A 25,171-nucleotide genomic window follows, 5' to 3' on the forward strand; every position below is an offset into this window, starting at 1 on the left:
CAAAAATGTTGCTGGAGCTGAAGTGAGCAGTTCTGAGTCAAACGGCAATTGTTGTGTGACTATCATTGTTAAGTGCTTCACCTCTAGTCATTAGTCATTTGCACTTCAAGTATATGACACATGTCTTGACATTTATATCAGGACAACACATTAACATCACTCCAGCTGTTCTTGGGACGTCTCTGAAGATCCATTTATTATCTCTTCTGCAGATCAGTGGCTGTTCTTTCGGACCCACTGTACACACAGAAAGACGTGTAAGTTTGACTAAGGCAGGGAGTCTAAAGCAGTGGCTAAATCTCTGTAAGCAGGCCCTGGCACTTCTTCCCAACTGCCTTCCCTACTGTGTGGACAGGGGCCTGGAGGGGACTAATCTCTTGGCACTGGCACGAGTCACACATGTTGTATATGTGCGCAAACGGAAGACCCAGTCTGCTAAAGACGAGCCCTGGCGACGAATTTGGAAAGCTCTGACTAATGACCCGCAACGCCTTCCATGTTCACCCTCTCACACAGCCTCTTGGATGCTTCTTGGAAATGACGGTTAATGATTTTGGAGAGCTGCCTCAGACTGTACTGACAAGGACAGTCCTGATCTTATGTAACTCTTTTCCGCAGAAGATTGTAAAGGTTTTGATCCTTTAAATTTAGTTGTTTTTTGGTTTTTTTTGCTTAAGCGGTCAGCAGCGTTGGTGGTGTGAAGTTGACGTTAGCATGACCAATCCATGCGTGGACCAATATAAGCAGAGATGACTGCAGAAGTTTCCCTGCATGCTGTGCTGGCAAAGCTGGAGGCAGCAGAAGACCTCTGTGCATACATGCAGCACAAGAAGCCTCACAACCCCCTCACTTGTGTGTTTTTAGTTGCGTGACAGTTGCTGTGCTCAGTTGCTTAAGGACTATCTTAAAATTTACATAATGCAGATAATTATTACCCTCATTAGCCTTGTTCTTGCTAAATGAATCTACAGGCAGCAGGTTAGCTCAGTTTGGCATGAGGAAAACTTACACCCCCTCAAAGAAAATTGTCTTTTGACCCTTATTAGATTTAATTAAACTTGGAAAACAAGTTAACATGTTAATTAGCGGGCTTAAAACGAAGTGCTCGTAGGTAAAGTTTATTTCTTTGTGTTGCCCACGAGCAACTTCAGACTTGGTGTTTGCCACTACTTTAAGAATTAAATAAGCCAACTTCTCAGCTAGCTCTCAGCAAAACTTAAAGTAAGCATATTTTCCACATGGTAGATAGTTTGCTATACTTGAAGTTATTAAAGGCTTCCCTTTGGGAACGGACTCCTTTTTCCAGGAGAGGCCTGATAATTATGGCAATAATGGACAGCTGAGCTAAATGTACGTAACTATTAATGAGAAAGTTGTTTCCAGTTATTTTTAGGCACAGTCTTAAACCTGTCTTTAAGTGCTTTACTCTGAATGTTGACTACTCAGTAGATTCCAAAAAAGAAGCCTAATTGCTTTGTTTAGTTAAAACCCTGTAATTCAAGCTCCTGCCATCTAACGCCACATAACAGTTCCCCCTCACCATTTGCATTTGGCTCACTGGACTCTGCAGAGTCCTCAGCTTGACTGTATTGGTGACACACTTGAGAGAGTGCCAACTACTAAACAGTAGTACAGTAGTCAGGGGGGGAGCATTGATGCCAAATTGAACTTGAATCTGCTTCAGCAGCTTTTTCACCCATTTTTTAAAATTTTTGTCCAGTTTTTTTTTTTTTTTAATTCCTGGGCACAATGACATTGTGCAGAATATTATGGTACCTCATTTCAGCTAAAATAACATTTTATGCACATGAAATGGCTTTATTGTTGTTTTTAACAGATTAATACAAAACAAAGTGGCTTAAGATCCAACTAAAACAGACTTATTTCCAATGCTGTCTTCTATTTTTGAGTCCCTTGAGTTTAAGATTTCTGTATTTATAATAGAAAGGTTGCGACAGATGGATAGTTGGATTTGGGCCTTTGCAGCTACATGATCCAAAAAGCCTGATTTACCTTTCCATCTGTAATCTAGCGGCTGAAACATGCTTTCCTCTATAGAGTGGCCAAACTCAGCCGTAGAGATGAGTTGAAGCGCCCTTGCTTCTCTGCATCAAAATGAGTGCCGTAGTTCTTAAGGACGCCTCTTGGGCATCTCCCCTGGGAGGTTTTCCGGTCATGTCTCTCTGATAGGATGCCCAGCTGGAAACTCTGAACTTACTGGATGTACTGCATCCTATCTGGCAAGGGAACACCTTGCCATTCCTCAGAATTGTCCGAGGAGAGTTGCTGGACAGAAACATGTCTGGGTTTTTCCTTTTCTGGATCTTTCACATCTGCAACCCGATCTTGGGTAGGTGCAAAAGTCAACAAGAACATGTCGTTCTTGTTGAACAACATGTTCTTGGGATGATCGCTCTAAAAGACTCTTGAAAGCAAAAGAAAGGGATGACTCAGGACCTCTTTGCAGAGTGGTGAATGTGGTAAAACTTCATATCAAACAGTCAGTTTAAATGTATCTTTTTCTTACAGGAAGTATTAACATACAGCTTGTGTGTAGCTTCTTGCAGTGACTCCATTGAAATATAATTTTTTTGCATACCCAGTTCCAATAGATCTCTCCATATAAACCAATTTTCTGAAAAGCAACTAGAATAAGCCCTTTTTTTAAAATCATGGCAGTTAAAACCTTGAGGCCATAAAAAAAAAAATCATCTCCTTTTAGATTTGTGGGGTAATGGAAGCATTGATGCTTCTGAGCTGGAGGATCTACAACCTCAATTATTCAGCTTTATATCAAAATTGGGATTGCAGGTGACTTGCAGGCCAGTTATTAAAAGGGGATATGCTCAGGGACCCAGAAAGATATTGGATTTGGTTTCATAATCCAGCTGTAAAAAGATACGGATGATTTTGTCATTAGCGGCACTGCGAAGCTCCGGCGGTGTGAAAGATCACCATGTTCTGGGCTGATCAATGGCGAGCAGCGCGGTGCTTTCAGTGCAGACAAGGAAGAGCTGAATTTGTAAAAACTTTTTTTCTGCACACATAGTTTTTAAAGACAGTTCAAAGAGTGGAGTCTGAACACAGATAATACGACTCTCCGAAGTCTAAGGTTGTACAGGACAACGAGCAGATATTTATTTGGAGGCCGTCCTGCATTTAAGCTCACCTGCAGCGGCAGCTTTCTGCATTCTGTGCTCATGCAGTTTAAAAATAACAATCATTATCTTCAGTTGTTTAGTGCATTTGATCATGTTCAGCTTAAAATATGAACCACACAAACTAATCAAACCTATAGTGTTGATTTTGTTTGAATTTCCCATAGATTAAAAATCATTTTAAACATGTTTTTTTTTTTTTTTACCAAACTCATCAAGCACCTTTGATCATTTATACGACTACTTCCTTAGTTCACCATGGAGATATTTTACTGAAAACCAGAAACCACATGTATGACAGAGACTCTTCATAACAAAGTTTTAGATTTAGACACAAAAAGCTCCTTTAAAATCATTCATTTCAAATATGTAAAGCTTTTGAAGTCCTAATATCTTACTGCTGCTCGTGTTTCTTCTATGCATCTATCTTTGCGATCTTTGTGCTATTTCAACATTTCAAATACCAAAGCATTCAATGAAATATTGTTTTAAAACAATTAATTCATATAGAAATGAATGGAGCGAGGTTTCAAATACCTGTAAGGCTTTCCTGTAAGGATAACACAGGGGGGAAAGATTGATCATAAATTACCGATCTATACTGACGTTGTACCATAAATGAGAGAATAAGTCCAGACAAATATTTTAATGATTAAATAAAAAAGAAACATATTTATTTCAGACCCATAACCTTTAAGATATGAAGGTTTTCCTTCATATCCACTTGTCAGCATACCCTTTGAGAATATAGTTTCTCTTGGGGCCTCTTGGCCAGCAGGGGGGTTTTAAGCCCTGGACGTTTTTTGAGTCACCTCCAGATTTGATAACGAGGGAAGAAATAAATAACACAAAATTAAAACCCCAATTAAGTCCCCATGAGAATCCTGATCCTTTTATTTAGGTTTTCTTCTCGATTACGTTTTTTTTCACTGTGAATAGAAGCACAGGTGACCAGCAATCAAATCAGGTTGGAGGGATTTTATCCAGCTTATCTCATTAAGGGGATCTGAAGCTTATTTGCTTAATCTATAAAAGTAATACTGAAAATATATACTGCTTACCTATGGCAAGTAAACAAGAAATGAATGAATAAATGAAGTACAAATTCTAAAAAAAAACTTGATGCTTTCAATTTGAAAGACTAAAATCTGGCTCCTCCAGGAAATAAATTGTAATAATATTAGAGATAGTTTAAAGTTTTTGAAAAGAAGTCTAGCAGTTGAGTCACTCAGCAGTTAAATAAAACCTTTCGGTGATGGTTCGTAATTCACGTTCTTTCCAAAATTAAGAAGACAGCTGGTACGCCATCTTCTGTAGCACTTTATTTTTTTTAAATTACATGAAAAATGATGCTGTTATTGTTAAGAATATCCAACTATTCCTGAGCTGGCTCTCCAGTATCTGGGAATCCTAACAGGCGCTTGTCCTCAGCAGTCGCAAAGTTCGCTTGTACTTAAGGCGTGCTCTGCTCGGTCGGCTCTCATAGCCCGCCCGGTTGTTCAGCGCGGAGAGGGAGTTCATACGCGGGGAGGGGTGGAGGCGCACGGCACGACTGCTGCCCGATTTGAACAATTATCCCTGATGAGCGCAGATTGGTTTCACTTAACAGGCGCAGGTGCGGAGGATTTGTGATGCGGCGCAGCTGAGCGTTTTTCCAGGTTTGTGACTGAACACTGGCGCATCTTATGTTGAACGTTAACTCTTCAGCGGACAAGGACTTTATTCCCCCCCCCCGCCTCCTTCGGGACAGGATGCGTGCTACAAAATGACATCCCGTCCAGTCTGGCAGACTCGAGCCGAATTCAGGAGCATCGCTGAATACATTTTGGACCCACGCTGATCAAATTTGACCGCGCTGTCATTGCCCTGTCCAGCCTAAAAGGCTCTTCGGAAGCTGCGGGGGAAGGAAAGGGAAAAAAAAACAAAAAAAAAACTATTCGCTTCACTACTCTTAGGTCTGCGCACTTGGACGACTTGAAATGAGGACCACATCCCGGCTGTACTCCGTGTGAAGAGACAAGCCGGGCGGCAGCTTTCCCTTCGGCTCTCAAGGACGCGCCAGAAAAAAGTGGCCCCCGGCCGAGCGAGCTGCGGAGCATGGAGCGGGACGACTCCGAAACCGTGTGCCCGTCCAAAAAGACGATAATCGCGAAGATCTTCAAAGTTCGCAAGAGGAGGGAGATGCTGTTCGTTCAGGTCTGCTTCATCTGCAGTGTCCTCTTCGTGGCATGGAGCATGTCGGCACTGTTAACTAAGACAGGTGAGTGTGTGTGGGTGACAAGAGGGGGATGCACCGGGGGCGAAAGGGGAGCATCAGACATCTGCAGAGTGATCATGCTTGGCCGTATCCATAAAAAAATTATAATATTTGCTTTAATTTCAAGGGCAAATGATGAAAAAGATTCGTTTCTTTCCCTTTAGGAACACTCTGTCCAACCTGTGCATGCAGTTCATCTAAATGATTCAAATAAGTGTTTAGAGTTTCTGAAGCTGCACATGCTGTCAGCTCCCAGCTTTTTAATGAAAGTACATTCTGTGTGCCGCAGTGTGCGCGGCGGCACGTTTTTAAACTGACGGGCACGTTTGTAATTACAGCATGCTCCTCATCCACGTGAAGATTTATTTATTTATTTTTTACTTAAAATATTAATTTGCTTTTCGACCTCATTTTATTATCATTTTTGTCTTGCCTTTTTCGTTGATGCGTATCAGAATGTACCGTTTCCAGGCGCGTCATCTGTGGAGCGTCAAGATCATGGTTACTGCTGGCATCATCGCGTCTGGCCCGGGGCTTCACACAAGACACACGCACATTTTGCACACACTGGTTCACGAAGATGATCATGCTCCTTTTGCTTCCGCATGCTGATTTTTACGCAGAGGCCACCGACGATCACTAGGATGGGGAGGAAGGAGGGAGGGACGTAGAGAAGGGGTTTGCGATTTCTTAGGATTTTTATTTATTTATTTTCTTCATTGGCGAGCACATTGAGGAGAAAGATTCCGACGGTGGTGGTGATCATGTCTCGTGTGCGCGAGCGCAACCCAAACATGCCCTCTCGTGTACAGGAACTCTCGCGGCAGGCTCGTGCAGAGCATCCCACTCAGCCCTCACGCGGTTATGTAATCTGATGGTCAACCTTGACATTTTTGCTGGTGAAGAATGAGATGCAACTGGGATTTAAGGTTAACTACACAATAGCCATCCCCCGGGAAACTGATCGTATGGTCTCCTGGATTTGTGGCAGGAATTTTGACTGCAGTCGATTTATTTGTATGTTTATCGTACTTGCGGTTTCGATGAGAATATCTAGCTGTAGCCGTCTTATTTTAGGGAAACTTTTCAGATATGATGAACCGTAGGACCTTCTAATTCTCCCAAATGCTCTCGGGTCCCTCAGTCATGGACTATATCTAAAATATGCTTTTCCATAATCTTTTGTCCTACTTTTTGGCATGAAAATATCTCATCTGAAGACCAGCACATGCTAAATGGACTTCATGTCACTCTGATCATAGGTGTTTGCTATTCAAAACATTTGATTTTCTGAGCTTTTTTAATTGTGATTTATATCCTGCATTTAAGTGAAACCTTAAGAATAAAAAAAATGCAACAACCTAGTTGCAAGTGAGAATATCCTTTGCATAAACCCTTTAGTTTATGCATGTGTTGCATAAACAAAAGGTTTGCAAAACCACCTTTTCAATAAAGTCCAACATTGTCCTTTGGATTATAACCTCTATTGCCTAGAACTAGATCTTACAGACAACATGATCTTATTGTGCATTTGTCAGTAATTTAACACTGAGGGGAGTGTTTACCTAATGGTTTGTGACCTCAATCAACCTACTGCATTCTTTGTAAATCTGGCCTAAAAGGTATTGAAAGATGGATCAAATCTCCCTAAATTATTGGCTTAAATACCAGATTTGCCACAAGAACAAGACTCTCCAAAAGAACGCAACTTCTATTGTGGTGCATGGTGTTGGCAGCATCATGATCTGAGGTACTAGATAAAGTGAATTAAATTGTGTAAACAGTTCCAGCCAGTTTTGGCTTAATCCTTATGTCTGCCAGACTGCTGAAGACAATTTTTATTATTTTTTCCCACTGTGTTGCAGTGAGTCATGGCATGTATCTAAATCAGCAAAGAATGAGTTCAACATTTTAAGTTATGAAATGACAAAGAGTTTAAAACTAAATCTTGCTGGAAAAACCAGCATAGATGTGTTATGGGGTGCTGACCTGAATCAAAAAGGGGGTTGTCATGAGTTAAATAATGTGGAAATATTGTGGATTTTTATTTATTGAATTTCCCAAAATTAGTTTTTAGTTAAATTGGACAGGTCATATTAAAATATTTGCTCACCTAGCTTTATTTAATTTCCTTTGTAGATTAGAAAAATCTTGGTGTATTAAAAGGGGCATGTACATTTGAGGGCTACTAACCCACGGTTAAAACAAAAGTCACTTTAAGAACCACTGAAAATGTAAAATTACAAGCACAGAAATGAAATCTTGAGTGATGTGAATTTTTGTTCTGGTCCTTGTCAAACGTGAGATTTGTGGAGAGTATTTCAATAACGTACGGAGTCCTCTAGGGGACATGGGGATTTTTTTTTTTTTTTTGCGTTGGACTATTTCTGAGTAATTATCACGGAGTAATAAAATCATCTGACAGTTTTGATTGGTTCTCTTTTGTGCTGGTCTGAATGATTTAAAGGGCTGTTTTTAACGTGCAGTTCCATCTCGACCTTACACAAACGTGCAGCGAATAAATCAATTTTTGCAATAACAGGCTCTTTATTTGAAATTTCAAATTGACATTTGTGACTGTATACAAAATAGACCAGCAAATATTGCAGTAAGCATATATCAAAGGAACATTTTCCACCATGTCTCCTAGAGGGATTCGTAATAATGGAGTCCAGAGGCAGCGAAGAATAAATGTCCTGGGTTCGGTGCAGTGGTTGTATTGTTGGTGCTCTAAGCAAGACACTGTTAATCGGTTATTGCTTGTAAATATCCTTGACAAAAAATTTTTTAGATTTGTATCAAAATGGCACAAAGGTTCTTAACATCTCTTGACGGTTTCACAATGCTTAAGACTGACTACTTTGTTTTGGTTGCAGTGTAGAAAATGTTTTTACCCATATCTTGGATCTGGTTAGAAAGGGCATCTGATGGTCCCGTCTCATCGGGAGACATGCCTGTTTAAAGCTGTGGATCATTCACATAACTGTGAAAACTTGAGATTTCAGGGGTGGCATGTATAAATTAAGAGCAGGATGTGGACTTGAGCCTTGGGGAGGGGGGGGGGGACCATGGATTTTGTTTATAGCTCAAAGATGCAACTGCAATGCCTTAAAAATAGAACTTGCTGGTTAAGACACTAGATGAGAACCTGATGTGCTGTCTGCTGGTCCTTTAGCCCCTACTGCTCAGCAGTTCTGGGCTAAAGGCATTCAAACACTTGGTGTACCTGATTTCAGACCCTTAAGGGATTACCACAAGTGTTTTGTTAATTACACTAGAAACAAGAGGCTTAAAAGATTATTCTGAAATTATATTATGGATTATAATGGAATGAATCCCTGATGGTTTGTTCTAGAAGCCATTGTTGAGGACCTATGTTTTCATTTGATTTTCTGACTCGGGACCACCCAAAGCTGAGCATGAGCGGCCTTTTGATGCTGACTTATTAGACTTCCAACCTTTAGAGAGGATTTGGGATGGACAATGAAGCTATAGTGTTTACCATGGACCAGTTGTACCAATGTTTTAAAACCAGTTCTCATTTTGCCATTTTTTTAATAGTAATGTAAATGTACTGAGATGGCAGTGAGAGGGGGATTTTGTTTTCTTACCATATGAGATGCAGTGCTGCCCCTCCTCTACTTGTTGCTGCACACTCATGAGTAAAAACGGCTCCCACACTTCTCTCTTAAAAGGGGAGGGGGGAATAGTTTCCCATTTCCTGCCACCAAGAACGGACATCCACTATGTAAGCTAAAGGTGATCTAACACTACTGGTGGCAAATGATTTGCCGACTGGCCCAGATGGATAGGATGTGCTGTGCTGCCCCTGGTTTGCATCTTTGTGGAGCAGGGGTGGGGCTCAACATGCTGTCACTCCCGCTGATCGCCGCGTGCATATGCACATGTAGCAGACCTGCTACACGGGTGGCAGGAACAGGTGTGTTGAGCAGCGGGGCATTGCTCTGACAGGCTGACTGTGTGATTGAGCAAAAAAATTATGGTAGCAAAAAATTGAGGTGTGCTTGTTCACATCGTGTGACTTTTGATGGATGGTTGACCTTGGTTTATCTACCTCCTGGGCTTCTCAGACAGAGCGAGAGGATGTTATTAAACCATTACTGCCTGCGTCGGATGTTCAGTAGTGTCAACCGCAGGCAAATTTACTGATTTTTCTCAAGGTGGGCTTGGACTACTGAATATTTTTTTATTTTTGCATGGCAGTCTTTGGTCATTTTAGGTTTGCGTTACATGAACACGTCTCACACAATGGAGGTATGCTTGACCTCACTTTTTGTCGTATAATCTTGCACTTGAAACTTTTTCTAGAATGTATTTATTCAGTGGGGTGGGGGGATCCTATGGTAAAGATGTTCATGTTGGGTAAATTTCCCCTTGGTCTTATTACATTGTAAGTAGTGGGTTTTGTCTGTATAGGCCATATTGAATCCTGTATTACTCTTATCCTCCCAACTCTCCTCTCAAAGGCTTTACATTATTTAGTTTTTCAGTTTTTGGGTATAAAGGCACCACAATTACAATTTCCTGTTTTTAAAGTGTGCACGATCATGATTCTGTGAATATAAATAAATAAAAACACTGTCTGTAGGAGATCTGATGTTGCACAAGGCAGCAGTGTCACACAACTGGCTGTAGCTCGTATTATAGCGCCGACACCCTCTCTGTCTGCCCAGAGGTGCTGACAGAATCGCATCCTTGAATGAATGCAACTTGGTGGTAAACTGGACAGCTCAAACTGTCACCCTGTGTTGACTCTTTAAGTGGAAATGTCATAGTTGTTGAGCATGTGGTTTCACAAGTAACTGGTATGGAAAACTGCAATTTGATGAACTGTTTTACTAAATTTAAAATGACCTTGTATATCTAATCCAGTTTTCTAATATCGCACACAGGCCACATTATTATAAACTGGTCTAGTGATAAGATATGAAATTGGATGGCTTTCAGTGGAACATCTGATCGAGGGGGGAGGCCAGAGATGTCAGACCAGCCAAATGACTTGACTGGTGAAAATGGGTTAAACTGATAGCTGGAGGGTTTGGTCTTGGAAAGCAACAAATTGTGGGAAGCGGTAGCGTCTCATCAAATGTAATTTGATTTAGTGGCTTCTGAAATGCTTTTGGATTGGTCTTTGAGTCTAGAAAAAACTATTTGTGGCAAGTTTAGCACTGCTGTTCTTGTCTGATGCCTGGAAATGAGGATTTAATTCTATAATACTGAACTTTTTTTTTAAACACTTTTTGAGACTGGGTTATACCTCAAGCAGAATTTGATTTGGGAGTCCAATTATTAAACGGCAATCCCCTGCATAATAATTGATTTATGGTGTGTTTTAACCAATGAGTCAAAGAATACAGATTCAAATGTATTGTGAAACTTGGATATCAGGTACTTATAAAAACTACCAGTCTTGTCAAAAGTCTAATCAATTTTGTAACCTGTCCATTTTATTATTTTTTATTTTTCAGAAAGTTTAGTACTGCAGTCATACACGAGTTGTGTATTAAAATCGATACAGAAAATCTAATGGGGTGACATATCCTCTGTAGGTTGACTTGTGATTGATTTCCTTTTTGTCGGTACACCATTTTGTGGCCATCTTGGCTATTCTGACTTCTTGCATGACAAAAATGGCATTTTAGTATGTTAATCACTATTTAAGTGGAACGTTTCTCAAAACTTATTTGTGCAGTTGTACATATGTGTAGATGCCTTTCAACCATCAGGGAACTTAATTTGTAGAAAGATATTTTTTGTTGAATTCAGATGGTTATACCATTGGATTATCTTTGAGACAAACCAGGAGATTTTGGGGTGGGGGGGGGGAAATGGCATTGGTTGCAGGCAATAAAATTTGTAGATGGGTCCAAGTTCTGTAATGTGTAATCTTGTTTTTTAAAAATGGAATTTATGCAGTTTAGCCTGGAGCTGGAAATATCTACATGCATTATGTGCATTGGATAGTTTTTGTTTAATAATCCATGAGTTGAAGCTAGACAGAAGCAGCAAGACTGATTGGCTAAGCTCTGGATGAATTAAGCACTGCCTTATTAGTTGTCTATATTCCCTTGTGAGCAGTACAAATGTGCACACAGCATCACTGTTTCATCATCCTGTGCCACAGTCCAGCATTGGCTTTGCATCACAGCGTTTTATGAAAATTGCAACTTTAAAGTGATGCTCGGTGCATTTGAACGACTTTACATAATAGGTTTGAGATTTTTTTTTTCTCCCCCTCTTGTCCTCATTAGAGGCTTAAAAGCAGTTTTATTAAAAAAAAGCCTCCACCCCTAAAACATAATGGCACAGCTGTATTTTGACGTCGTGTCGGTGCTGGATAAAAACTCCACATCTACATAAATGAGAACTTTTAAAGGATTAAGTGAAAGTAAACCTTGGTTGGATGATCATGGATTCCTGCGCATGAAATGTGCTGTAAAACATCAGCTGTTTTTTTGTTTGCAGAATTGACTTAAGGTTTCTTTAAAACTACAGGTTCTACAGTTAACTTTTAAATGCATGACATGCTGCAAGAATTGAATGTGTATCTGCTACTGTTGGCTAATCGGTTCCGTTTTTTTCTTTTTTCAGGGCATGGGATGATTGTGGAGGGACATCCAGACCTTGAACACTGGGGTAGAAGACTAATGGCTTCCAGATCTGAAAATGACACAGAGCCAAAGAACTGTTCAGAGCCAGGTATGTTAAAGTTTTAAACTTCTGAAGTTTTTTTTTTCTGTCCTTGGTTGCAATCTGAGGTATATCTGTTCAAGAATACAAAGGTGGAACCACTGTATTTACCCTAGAAATTATTCTTCTGTCTCAAATACATGAACTTCATTTGGCTACATTTCAGCCATAGGTGGAAACGGATCAAGCTTGATTGAGAAAGTGATTGCATTATGCTGGCCCCGTTGACTGGTTTATGGAGATCCCATGTTGCTTCAAGCTAGGCTGCTCTGAAACCATAATCATATGTTGTAAGCACAGATGAGGATGGACGTATAACATTATCACACCCCTATAATCCCTATTCTAATCTAAACAAGGATATTTTTCTTTCTCTTAAATGGCCGTATTTCATCTTTTTCTCCATGTGGGTAGAAGTCGGATAGTCTAGATAATTCTGATGTGCTGTTTCCATTTTATATTTCATACTTCCAGTGACTCATAATTTTGTGCCAACAAAATTGACATTTTCAAATGGAAATGAGGTTTCAAAGCTGACCTGTAATTGGGTGTAAATGCTACTAAAATGGGCAAGAGAAATCAACTAATAAGCACTTTTGATCCTCATGTCCATTTTGCATGACTGCAACTAGAGTTGCGAAATCACTGAATCTCTGAATTGCTGTTGGACATTTGTTAACTTTTCATGAATGAGATGAAAACAAGAACGCAAATGAATGTGCGGACAAACGCTCTGAAATTGTATTTACTTTGACTCGGAGTGCAGCTCTTCTGACCTTCCTGTAAATGTGGCTATTTTGGCAACTCGTGCGCTTCACTGCCTGCTGACCTTGCGTAGCACAAGAACTGCTTAAACATACGTTTCCCAATTGGGACTCGAACATGGCTAGAATTTTCTCCTTATTTTCATTTTAACCAATGAGTTCATGGATTTTCTTGGTCACTTGGATCGGTTCAGTCTGGCAAACTCGTGTTTTCCTCAAACCCTGAGTCACATGTGCTCCGTGACCCCTGCGTGACTCTGTAGAAAGAGAATGGCAAAGCTGTCAGGCCTAGAAGTTAAGTCCCAGCTAACTACTTATTTTATAAAGATTTCTATAAATGACACCCATCCTGTAGCACAACTCGCAGGCTGAAGAGGATTTGGAGACGACTGTGAAATAACCTTTAGTCTAATGTGAGACCTGTTTTATTACAGATGAATTAAAACCCACAGGATGATTATTCTGCATACTGCGTCTCAACAGGTACTTGTGTCAACCTGCGACGCTGATGAGCCTGCGGCGGAACGCTCTGGGTCATGGATAATTCGGAAGCAATTTCAAATGTTTCATTTACTCACTTGGTGAAGTTTACCAGGTTATTATTTCATTACTGTTCATAGGAGGCAGGATGTTGAAGGGATTATAGAAATGTTTCCTGCTGTCGATGTGTGACGGAGCAAAAATGGCATTTCTTTTCCACCGTTAAACAATACAAATATGTAAATGTTTTTTTGTTTTTCCCTTTAAGGCCACACGGTCTGAAAACTTTAATCACAAGACTCTGAAGTTTTCCACACTTCGACTTTCCCGACTCCTTAGCAATTGGGGCACCGGCTGGGCCGTGACATTCCTCAAATTTCTCCTCTCATCCCACCGCCGGCCTGCCTTGTTGGTTTAAAGCTGGTCATATGACTTTTATTCCTGTCTCGTGAATAATCCTGTTAAAGTTGCAGTAAAATGAAAGCGCAACCACTGCTCTCATTTGTGCAGTTGCGTGAAAGCAAGACATGCATTTCCATCAGCCTGTTCTTGTGTTTGTCCTGAACTGTTGATGCAACTATCACTTTTGGGAAAATGCAGTCAATGAATAAATCTACAGGCAATCGATATTCATCCACTAGAAAATATGTGCTTTTATTGCCTTGTGGTAATGGCCACAACAGAAGCTGACTGGATGAAGATAATTTCTAAAGCTGTCCACCATAATGGAAGTGGGGGCCTGTTGGTAATGCATGCAGATGTTTTAAAGACTTTGCTGCTTGTTTATAACAGTCTATGCACAAATTGAAGTTCACAATTTTTACTTGAGTATAAAATGATACGATGATGATGATGTTTATGGTTCACTGGCATCGTTGCAGTTGAGGATTGAAGATGCTGTGTTTAGGTAGTTTTCCAACCTCCAGTATCAACCTTTTAACAGCTTCACTTCTGGCATTGTAGCAACTTAAAAAAAAAAGAAATCCTTCCCATAGTTTTTTTTAAATGTTTTTTTCCCCCTACCCTCTCTTGGGAGCAGAAGTGAGGTCACGCTGAGAACAGCTACTGTAAAAAGGGTTTGCTTAAAACCAAGATGAAAGGGGTTGGAGTCTTGAACTACACCATCTTGGCGCCCAGCATACCATTACTAAAACTGTTTGAGTTTGAGTTTTCCAAAAGGTTGTCAACATTTCAAAAAGGAGCATATTCCAGGAGTGGTTAAAAGCGGCAAAAAACGACAACAAAAAAAACACATTGTTCTACTTTGAACGCGACTTTGCCGTTTTGGTGAAGTCTGCTCTAGTTCGTCTTTATTTGCCAGATTGAATTATCCCAAGCTTGATACAAATTGACATTCTGTGGTATAAGATGAGCTGTGCAAAAATATGAAATGACAAGCCTCAAGAGTTCCCATGTTTTTGACTATACGTATACAAGTGCTTTACTGAATACTGCTGCACCTTATTACAGCTATATGTAGTGATATTGTAGAATTTTGAGTATTGGTCTTTCTACTTGAGCTCTATGCTGATATAGAGTGGTTTATTAGCGACGGAGGGGAAAAATGCAAAATTGGTTGGTTCGACACCGAACCCTTTATCTTTCAAATTGGCCAGTTTTGTAGTGAATCTCTAGTTTCATCCTCGTAAATAATCAATCTATTCCAACCAAGGCTGGAGCAATGTATGTTTTCTTTGAACATTTTTTGTCCCAGATGTGTTGCACATCTTAAATTCAGCATAATTAGTCATTGGTTTGAAGACTTGCATAGATTTTCCCAGAGCTGTCTTGGGTTTCAGCCACTTCCTCATCGTTATTTCTGATCAGCAGGGGAGCCTTTTCCGGGGTTCCTGGTGTGCTAATGTTTTTTTCTTGCTATTCCTAAGACTCGGGCTGCTAAGGCAGCCATTTATCGTAAGTGCCTCTTTATATAGGTCACTGAGTAATCACTCCTGGAAAACAAAGTGCTATACTAACTGCTTTTTGGGCTCTTGCTTTATAAGTGCACGCTTCCACAGACCTGTCGGATTGAAATGATTACATTGTAAGTTTCTCCAAGCCAGAGGTTGGGATGGTTGTAAACCAGAGAAGCCTGGATAACTTCCTATGAGGAAACGATCAATACTTGATGTCCTTTTTAAATCCGTGTAAGATTTATGTGAAGTTTTAAAATTACAGCCATAATGTTGGACTTCCTGGAAGTCTTCTCTGCTAAAAACACATTTTATTGCTTGGGGTTGAATGAAGTGGGCAGATGGGGGTGTTTAAGTATGAACGTTGAGTGTCCATGTCGCTGCCGGACGACCAGGCTTAAATCCCTCCACCTGCCCTTGAGAGGATCCTCCTTTCTGTCTGCGTCTGCTTTATAGTCCTTCATTGCTTGATTTAAGGCCACTAAAGGGAAAATCTTAAATAATGGACACTTTAATGCCGTTTAAATAAAAAAAAAAAAGCCTTCCCAATACTTTACCGATTAAAATAATGCAACACAGCTAAAGTTGTCTAACATGCTAAAATGTGTCTAACATGCTAAAATGTGAAATAATGATTATTCCCTATTGGGGAATAATCATGATTATGTTAAACATAATCTTTGCTGCTCTCCTGAGCTCATTCCAGATGGTTTCTAACTCTACAATCTGGTGTTAAAAAGTAGAGATGCATGTTTTCAAAAAATGCTTTTCTGTGATTGTGTAGATGCCTGAGATGAGCATTTATTATTCACTGGAATATAAATGAGCAAAATTAGTGTGGAAAATCCTAACGGTCAATATAAAGATGATTTTGATTTTAGCTATCGTGTTGCTCCATTTCCAAAACTGTTGAACAAATCCTGTTCAGTTCTGGTTTCTTCCCCTGTAGCAAGTTTACCAACATCAAATTTTACTGTAGTAAAGTGGATGAGGAGATTGACTCGGTGGTCTATAGATTAAGGTTGCTAGTAAAACTGTGGGTTTAAAACCGTTGCATGCAGATCTTGAGTCACGCCGCCTCATCAGATGCTTGCCTGTAGCAATCCCATGACGAATGGAACAAACACACTTTCATCTGTTACCCAAGGAAGGCAACTAGCAGGATATCTGGAACAATGTTTTTATTTTGGGATCCGAATGTTTTATGGGTTCTTCCAGGCGGTGTGGGCAACATGATGCATGCTCGCTGGGAAATGACTTGTGGCTTACTTGGGACTATTGGATTACTTTCTCGCATGCATCCCCTTCCTGTGTAGATGTTGCTGCAAAGCACACAAGATTAGAAAGGGAGGATGGAACCACAGCTGCTAATGTGCTGGAGGAATGATTTGCATTCAATAAACTCTGTTAAAACCAGATAAAACTCCCACACCAGTAGCATAATTGCCCTGGTTAAGGTACAATGTAAAGGCAAACAAAGCAAAAGCATCTTGGATTGTTTTGTTGGCTGTACATGTAGGCTGGCGATGCATATTTCATCAGATGGAGGAGGAACTGATTGTGACATGAAAAAGTAGACATGGCTTGAAAATGCTGCAGCTAATGTCTGTGTGACAGACAATTAAAAAACAAACAAACAAAAAAAAACATTTTCCCTCAGTTGAACTAAAGGTGGAAACCAGCAGCAAGTTTGTTTAGCTGTTGGAAGGTGAAGGCTTGTCCATGTTCAAATGTGCATTTCTCAACTCTAGGGAACACACCAGAAAGCATTTTAAAAGGGAATTATGCAGGGTGGGATTATGCTGCCGCGCATAATGCAGTCTGACCTGACTTTTTCCATTGTTGGCTGGCAAACAAGAAGCAATGATGCAGCAGAGGAGGAGTGGGAGGGAGCAGGAACAAACACCTGCAGAAAACTTTTCTGTGCAGAACTCTGAGCATGCCTGACCTCCTTATGCATTTATACACCCTTCGACGCACTGTGTCCCGTTCCACTTTTAGCAAGGTGCTAATGAACGTGTTGGCGTTGGCGCTGCAGCTCACCCTGAGGGGAAAAGTGTACTTCTAAAGCTGAATGCATGTCTCACAGCAGTCTTATTCAACATGGAGTCCTTTGGTCCAGGAACGACTGTAACATGACGTCCCATGTGACTTTGTGAAACTGTTGAACTTTAATGGTGCATCTCAAGAAATTGGACTGAGCAACTTGATGAAGGTCAGATTTGGTACATGGAGATCTTTTTCAAGTCTCTGTCCTGATGAAGGATTACAGATAGAAGTTTATCAAGTTCGACGTCATAAACGTTTATAAAGAATTCTTAAAATGCTTCATGTTTCTCTCTGCTGATGAGCTTCATTCCTCCTATCCAAACTTGGCACCTGTCCATCTAGTTTAAAGTACCAATACCAGAGTAATGACTACAGTCTCTCCATTCTGTATTGGCTAGTTAATAGCCAATCAAGAACAGTGAGCTAAACTCCAGAGAAGCTATGTAGTATTCCAGTAAACGGTGCAGCACTGGACCTGCCTGACAAATCTGGAAGAGCTTAATGTTGCTATTGAAGCAACATGGACTTCCTGAACATCATGGCACAATCAGAAGTCCATGTCACACTGCAATGTAATTAACAGAAAAAGGAGTCTCAAAGTATGCAGTGTGTTTACTGTGCAGTTCATGGGCATGTTTTCAGTAAGCTCATCTTTCCTTGAGTAACTTCAGTCTTTTGACAAACAAAATTTTTGCATTATTGGCTGTAAAATGAACGAATTTCAAAATGCATCGAGGTGAATGAACTCTGAAATCAAAAGTAAAACTCAAAGCAATTCTAATGTAAACGCACAGGTTAAGGTGCTCATGAGGCCCTACATGCATTTGTTTTACTTGGATGTTTTGATGGCAGACTAAGTTTGACATTCTTGATGGATTTCCAGAAGTTGAATCATGATTGCGTGTTTGCAAGAATGGCTGATCAGTGCATCTACATTACGCTGCTCATTGATGCCTTCTGGAGCAAGCTAATTATCTAATGGGCTAATAATGACCCAGAGGAAGCGCTCCCTCTCAAGAGTCTCTTGACTGCTGTAGTGGATAGTCGGTTGTATTTAGTTAATGACCTGGCTGGTCTGTGGGTCAGAGCAGGCTTTGGCAGAGGGCAACACCGGGCATTCTGCCGAATAACATTTTGCTCATGTCACTTTTTTATTTTTTTTATTTGGTTGTATAATATTTGAGACTTGTGCTTGTCTCGCTCTCCCGGGAAGATCCGTTTAGCCTCATCACTTAGTTTGATGGAGCCACGCGGGCAAAAAGGTCCACTTCATAACCTCGCTTGAGTCATGAGGTTTTGTTCACAGACCACCAGAAGTGGGGAGGGAACACTTGCACGCATTCATGCACATTCCTGCCAGGGTTTTTTTTTTTCTTTTTTGCTCTCCCTCTGGTGCAGCAGGAGGTACCAGATGCTGAAGGCCATCATGTAACTGAGCCATGATGTTTGTGATTTGGCCAGATTATGAAATAACTGCCGAAAAGTAAAAAAAAAAAAAAGATAAAAAATGTCCGGCATGCTCTGCCACTAATGTCTCGTATCGAGATTGGTTATGGGGATTTTTGTACATAAGGCAAGGATTGTGAGAAAATGTTTACTTTACCTTATGAAGCAACGTTAAAAACAAAATAGAGCTGAAAAAAAACTGATTTATCTCAAAATTGACCATTTACTACCCGACCACTTCATTCATAACTCTTAAACTAATCATCGTATTTACATCTGTCTTGGTCATATTTAATCATTCCAGCTTACTATATTTAAAGTCATCAGCTGCTCTTGTATGAAGCAAATGGCTCTTTCAGTGGGGTTTCTTTGGAAGAGGTGATCTTAAAATTAAAGCGTTTAACGTCATTCAATTAATGTGGCTGCATTTTAAACGGTGACGTTTTTGGTGTTGACCAGATTAATTTGTTTAACCTTTTTGCCCGTTATCCATGTCTACTGAGCCTTTTTGCAGCAGACATAAAATGTTTCGAGGCTATGACTGCTCCAAAGGAGGAAACGGAAACATTTCTTTAAAAGAAGTCTCCCATTGCAAAGATCTGGCTTGTGGTAAAAGAACGGCTCAATTTATTTTAGTCTGATCCCTCTACTGTACATCAAACTGCAGTTGGAATCAACAAACACGTTTTATCCTCTTAAAGATATCCTAATTGATACGGTTTTCCCTGAGGTGTGCTTTCCTCTCACAAATTAGATTAAGGGTTTCTATTGCATTACACCAGCTGGAGCAATAAATTCCTCTCATGACGCCATTTAAGAAATCTTAAAACTGATGGTATGCATTATGGATTTATAAATGAATAGGCGATTTTAACAACTTTGAAACATTTATTGCCCACCTGTCGAAACAAATCTGAAGGACTTGCAGTTTTTAATCACAAAGCATTAATGAATTATTACCATTAATGCTTTGTGGCACAGAATGAAGATGGTATATTTAACAAATTCATCAGTGTAGTAAATGTGGACATCCTAAAAGCTGCAAGTTGTAATCAAGTCTTTGACCTTAATCAGCTGTATTCTTAAAAAAAAGGTTACTCTTATGCAGTCTATTAAAATTTTATGTTGTGTGGGACTTGAAATATAAATCAAACGGTATTAAAAACTTGATGTTAAAATTCTTTTTACAGCTGATTAAAACTTGACTGGTTTGTTGCACGTTTATAATCCTAACGGGGACGCTTCCCGTTAATTTCTTGGTGTCAAATGTTTTGATTTGCCTCGGATTGTGTGCACACCATGTCCTGTCCTTGTGAGGGAATTGGCTGTGAAAGCAATGTTCATGTCTGGTTTGACCTCTGCTGGCAGCAGACGGTGGCGAACCCCACAGACGCTGTCTGATTGAATGTTTATGAGGCTGAGCGCTGACCTCCCGCCTGCCTGCCATCGCTGTGCGGTCTTGGCGCTTACACCCTTTTTTTAAATTTTATTTTTAGGTTCACCTTTCTGCCGTCATTCAGTGATTACAGCGGCAAGCCGGGATTGGGTAAAGCTTTCAGCTGGCTAACCTATAGGCACGCTGGAATCCCAAATGAACATGTAGGGAGGATAAATCAACTCTTGTTTTTTTTTTTTTTTTTGCATGCCGTTTTAATCTAAAATGCATATTTGCTGCTTATAAATCCTGTAATTGATTTTGCAGGCAGCCATCTGACACTTCAGTAAATAAACCTGTCGGATATGAAAAGATGTAAAGCTGTGGGCACAATCAATACTGTTGTAAGATCCATGTTGGTGCCCTGGTACTTCATTACAAATTAAAATGTGCATGTTTGTACTGAGATTTTTTTTTTTTTCTTGGACTTTTAGTGTCGGCACTTGTAAGTGCACATTAATTTAAAGTTGATGTTTGAGATGGGAATTGGTGCACATTTCTGCCATGATTTTAATTTTGTGATGAAGTGGATGTTTGACGCTACATGGATCTGTCAGTGCAGCATTGGAAAGCGGTAAATCCCGTTTCATGTCACAGTACTTCACTGATGCAGAAATGGATGCAGAGGCTCCCCTTTACAGCGCCATATATCGGGGCCCCAAATGTGGTGTTTTTCAGTTTAATTCATTTATGTATCTTTTCTCCTTAAACATTTTTGAGTCATGCGCATTTGACTCTATGGCCAGATGACTTGAGTAGGAATGTCGTTTCCGTTACACCAGTCAGTGATTTGTAGTAGAATTCAAGGGATTTTGAATACATTTTTTTCAGGATTTAATGCAACACATCTACTCATAATTGCACAGAGTAATTTAAGTGGAAACAAAAGGAATTCCCTTCCCCCCCCCAAGAATAAAACTCAAACAGCATTTTATTTTCAGACTTGATTGCAAATGTTGTAGAATCACTAGTTGTATCAAAGTGTTAGAGATTTTGTTTGTCTATCCTCTTTTAGATTAGATCAAATATAATTTCTAAAGTGTTCCATCGCTGCTCTGGCTGTAGGTTCAGGGTCGTCATCCTGCTGGAAGGTGAACCTCCATCAGTCCTTCTGGAGCCTCTGAGTTTTCATTTTTGATCTACTTCCACTTTTTTTTTTGGAGAAAAGCATCCCTGCATGACGCTGCCACCTCCATGCTTCATGCTGGACATGATGCAGACGGGGTGGATCCTGCTTTATACTTGATGTTTTATCTCCCAGAATGTTTCACTAATGCTCCAACAAAGCCCAGAGGCTCACAGAACAGGGGCCTTTGGAGTTTAAATTTAAGATGGTGGGCTTACTTGCGCATTAGCTGACTTTTATAGGCAATTGTTTGCGCTGGATTTGGCAGATATCATTCTGGATTTCCACTTGTATTAAAAAAAAAGTAAAACTATGTATCCTTTTTACTTGTATTTTGTTGGCCTGCTCAAGTAAGCATTAAAGTTGACAAAATGTAGTTGGAAGGAAACGGGTTTTGAAGCATTAACTATTGCTGGCATGCACCCTGGCTGTTAATTGACAACCTGCTGAAAGCGCAAACGATTTCATTCTGAGATTTGATACCATATGGAGCTCACTGGGTGAAAGCCACCAAGTCTGAATCTGATGTAGACATATGGTTCTCGCTGGCAGCTCGTCTGCTTTACTTGGAAACTTCAGTCCACAACACTTAATATCTTTGCTTTTATTTCAGGTTAATCTAAAATAAATCGAACATGGCTGCAAGGTCCAGGTTCTGCATAGGAATATTGGCTTTTCAGATTAGTTGGCACGTCACCTGAATCTGTTCCAGTACAAAAAAAAAACCAAACCACCAGTCAGTTAAATAGTTGCCACTTGTAAAATACTTTGAAATGGATTCGTCAGTCTCTGTCCCGATCATAACACTGTCCTTTCAAAAAAAAAAAAAAAGCTCTTTAGACCTCGGGCAAGTTGCTGTCACACACTCCAGCTCTGAGGTTTACATAAGATTCTCCTCACTCCCTGAGGCAGTTTTCTCAGTCCTGTTTCTCGGGGTACCTTGTTTTTTTTAGATGCTTATGTTCAATTTCAAGCTGTTAAATTTTTACAATAATCCAGCAGCATCCTAAAGTTATTGGAGTTTTTTTTTTTCTCTCCCTCTCTTTTGATCCATCAGTTCTAGTTGAGCAGAATCAGATCAGTCACAGATGTTGCGCTCATCAGGGAAATGACCTGCCTCCGTCTCCAGCCAGAGGCAGTATAATTGTGACTCCGGAGATCTGAGCTGTGATCACTCTGGGCTGGAGCACCTGATGAACCTTGGCGTGTTCCTTCTGCCTGGTTGCTTTAATTCTGATTTCACACTCAAGATTTTTCTCAGTCAGAACATCTGGCTGTTTTGTATTGATTAAGATGTGAGACATGCTGCAGCTTAACTTGAGATTTTTGGCAGATCCTCTGAGGGTCTTTTTTCTTCTTCTCCCCCTTCCTCCAACAATCTGAGTGCAAACTAAAAACTAAACGCCCCCAGGCCTCTGCCTCCCAGACGGATAGCCGTCATGAAGTCACCAGGTCCTGTTGGGGTGGGCTGGGTACATGAATACCTCACAGTCATGCTGCTGATGTGTTGTGACCGTGACATTTCCTCTCTTCTCAGCAATACACGAGTTCCCCGATGACCTTTTCACAAACGACGAACGAAAGAGTGGAGCCGTCCTGCTGCACATCGCAGCGGTAAGGGAGCTCTCAGCCGACGGGAGGCATACGCACTCAGTGTTTCTTGCCATTTAAGTATCCTTTATTGTCCTTTTTGTTTTTAGTTTCTGTGCAGAAGTAGTGGGATTTAAAACGAATTGGAATAAACTGAATGAAACTGCTTGGCCTAAAGTAAATGGTCTTGTTTTGCAAGCCCCAGTTTGCCGTGTGAACCTTTTTGAAACGGGCTTGATTTAATTTTGTCAAATCCACTTCAACACAGAAAAGATTATTCTTTTAAGTCTAAACATTAGACATTTTCCTTAGATAAAAAAAATTACCAATTAAAGAGCTTCAGTAGAATGAAACTGATTTAAAAAAATATATATATACATGTACAGTGCCTTCAGATGATGTGATGTGTATAGCAGACAGATTTGAATTTACTTTAATTTTAACTATTTCTAGGGTATGCATAACCTTAAGCAATATGGTACATTTTAAAAGCATTTTGAGTTTTGTTTTTAAAACCATATTAAAGAAAGCATTGCCATTTATCAACAGAGGATTGAAAAATGTTTCATTTAGTTTTGAGGGTAAAAACCTGAGATGTAGAATATGTGACAGATCTCCAGCTCAACAAAGCTGAAATCTGCCGTTGCTAAAATGCAATAATTGTCAGGCCTCTGAGAACAACTTTGCTTCTATTTTTAGATTAAATGCACTGGTCATTCTTCTGACTTGGTTTGATGTTGTACTGGCCTCACTGATCAGCAGGATAGCCCTGAGTGTGAAAGTTTGGAGTGCTGCAGTCCTGCAGTGCCCCCTGTGGACAGCATAGAGCAGAACATTGCTATGAGAGCTGAGCAGCCTTGATGGTGTCACGACTGATCTATAATTTATAGATCTCTTCTCCGCTGCTGAAACGGGCTGAATCTCCCCCTTCCTTCTCACTGTGGGAGTATAAAGATCCTGTCAGTTTTTCTCATTGTAAGGGGGAACGTTACCACTGAACTGACATTGGAATTTAATGCAGATAGTTTTTTTTTTTTGTAATCTTGTACCATGGTTTGTTGTTCCCCTTTCCTTGTCCTTTAGCAGCAGCACTAGCAGGCGGTTCTGATCTTTATTTATATATATATAAAAATTCAGTTCAAGAAAAATGGATTCATACATGCATTTTCTACACCTTATATGGATTCATCCGACTTCTCCTTGCAGACTCTTTACATGTTTCTGGCACTCGCCATAACTTGTGATGAATACTTCGTGACGTCACTGGAGAAGATCTGTGAGGTACAGTGAGGGCTTTAATCCTTTTTTTCTTCCCCCCCTAAATATTGCGTAACAAATTCACAATACTTTTCATATTGCAGAAACTAGACCTCAGTGAAGACGTTGCTGGAGCTACCTTCATGGCAGCTGGCAGTTCTGCGCCAGAGCTCTTTGCATCTGTCATCGGTACACTCACTCACACACACTCACACACAGATGCACGCACACAGGTCGTGCATGCAGACGGTCCCAGATGGTCTGTGTCACTGCTGGTTCTGAGACGCTCCCTCCCTGCGTGCAGGTGTCTTCATCACCCATGGAGACGTGGGGGTGGGGACCATCGTCGGCTCAGCAGTTTTTAACATCCTATGCATCATCGGTGTGTGTGGAATCTTCGCCGGACAGGTGCGTGAGTCAGAGCGAGGGACTTACTGCTGCGGCTGCATCATCTTGTTTATTTATAGACCGTAGAGCAGCACATGTGCTGCCCCACCCCACCCCCCTGCCGCCCTTTGAGGAGAAACAAAAGCTTCTGAAATTGAAGACTGATTTAGTCGTAGTTTGGCTTCAGGAGACGACAAAATGCCCAAGTTTTAGTAACGAGAAATGGTTCTAGAGAGCAAAGATTGAAAGTTTTCTGCAATCGTTTCCATAATCGGTTCGCATTTCATGCATATATTTGACCCAAAAGCCTGAAATACTTCACACACCACATAAAATCACTGATACTGATTTAACGTTACAATGTCTGCTAATGTGAACAGGCATCATTGGCGTGCTTTTCTTTTTTTTAGGACGGTACTCTTGTAGATTACGACTGCAATTACCCAAGTTGCACTTTTAAAATAGAACTTACTTCCTAAATCTTCAAAGATTTAGAAATTAAAACTTCTGAATTTATTTAAAGATGTGAATAAAAATTATAACTGGCAAACGGTAGCACCGTGATGAAAACGTGTTTTCTTGAGATTGGATGTCTTGA

The 25,171-nt window shown here is 40.3% G+C and overlaps 1 protein-coding gene and 1 long non-coding RNA gene across 3 annotated transcripts in view; both read left to right on the forward strand.

The window, feature by feature from the left end:
* The first annotated feature begins 4,658 nt into the window (after positions 1-4,658).
* Positions 4,659-25,171, forward strand: part of slc24a4b (solute carrier family 24 member 4b) — a 32,064-nt gene continuing 11,551 nt past the window's right edge. The window contains exons 1-7 of one of the 2 annotated variants that reach the window (XM_016668471.1): positions 4,659-4,816; positions 5,114-5,418; positions 12,028-12,135; positions 22,877-22,953; positions 24,136-24,210; positions 24,291-24,375; positions 24,491-24,594. In XM_016668471.1, coding sequence (XP_016523957.1) covers positions 5,256-5,418; positions 12,028-12,135; positions 22,877-22,953; positions 24,136-24,210; positions 24,291-24,375; positions 24,491-24,594 — 612 coding nt within the window. In that variant the 5' untranslated portion in view covers positions 4,659-4,816; positions 5,114-5,255. Of the gene's footprint in view, positions 5,419-12,027; positions 12,136-22,876; positions 22,954-24,135; positions 24,211-24,290; positions 24,376-24,490; positions 24,595-25,171 lie in introns of both variants that reach the window. The other variant, XM_007545386.2, reaches the window with a different exon arrangement.
* Positions 23,235-24,044, forward strand: LOC107835603 (uncharacterized). Its single transcript, XR_001661406.1, has 2 exons — positions 23,235-23,571; positions 23,606-24,044. It is a non-coding gene; the product is annotated as an uncharacterized LOC107835603 (long non-coding RNA).

This window comes from Poecilia formosa, unplaced genomic scaffold (genome assembly GCF_000485575.1).
Source record: "Poecilia formosa unplaced genomic scaffold, Poecilia_formosa-5.1.2 Scaffold1, whole genome shotgun sequence".
In the NCBI taxonomy this organism is placed as follows: Eukaryota; Metazoa; Chordata; class Actinopteri; order Cyprinodontiformes; family Poeciliidae; genus Poecilia; species Poecilia formosa.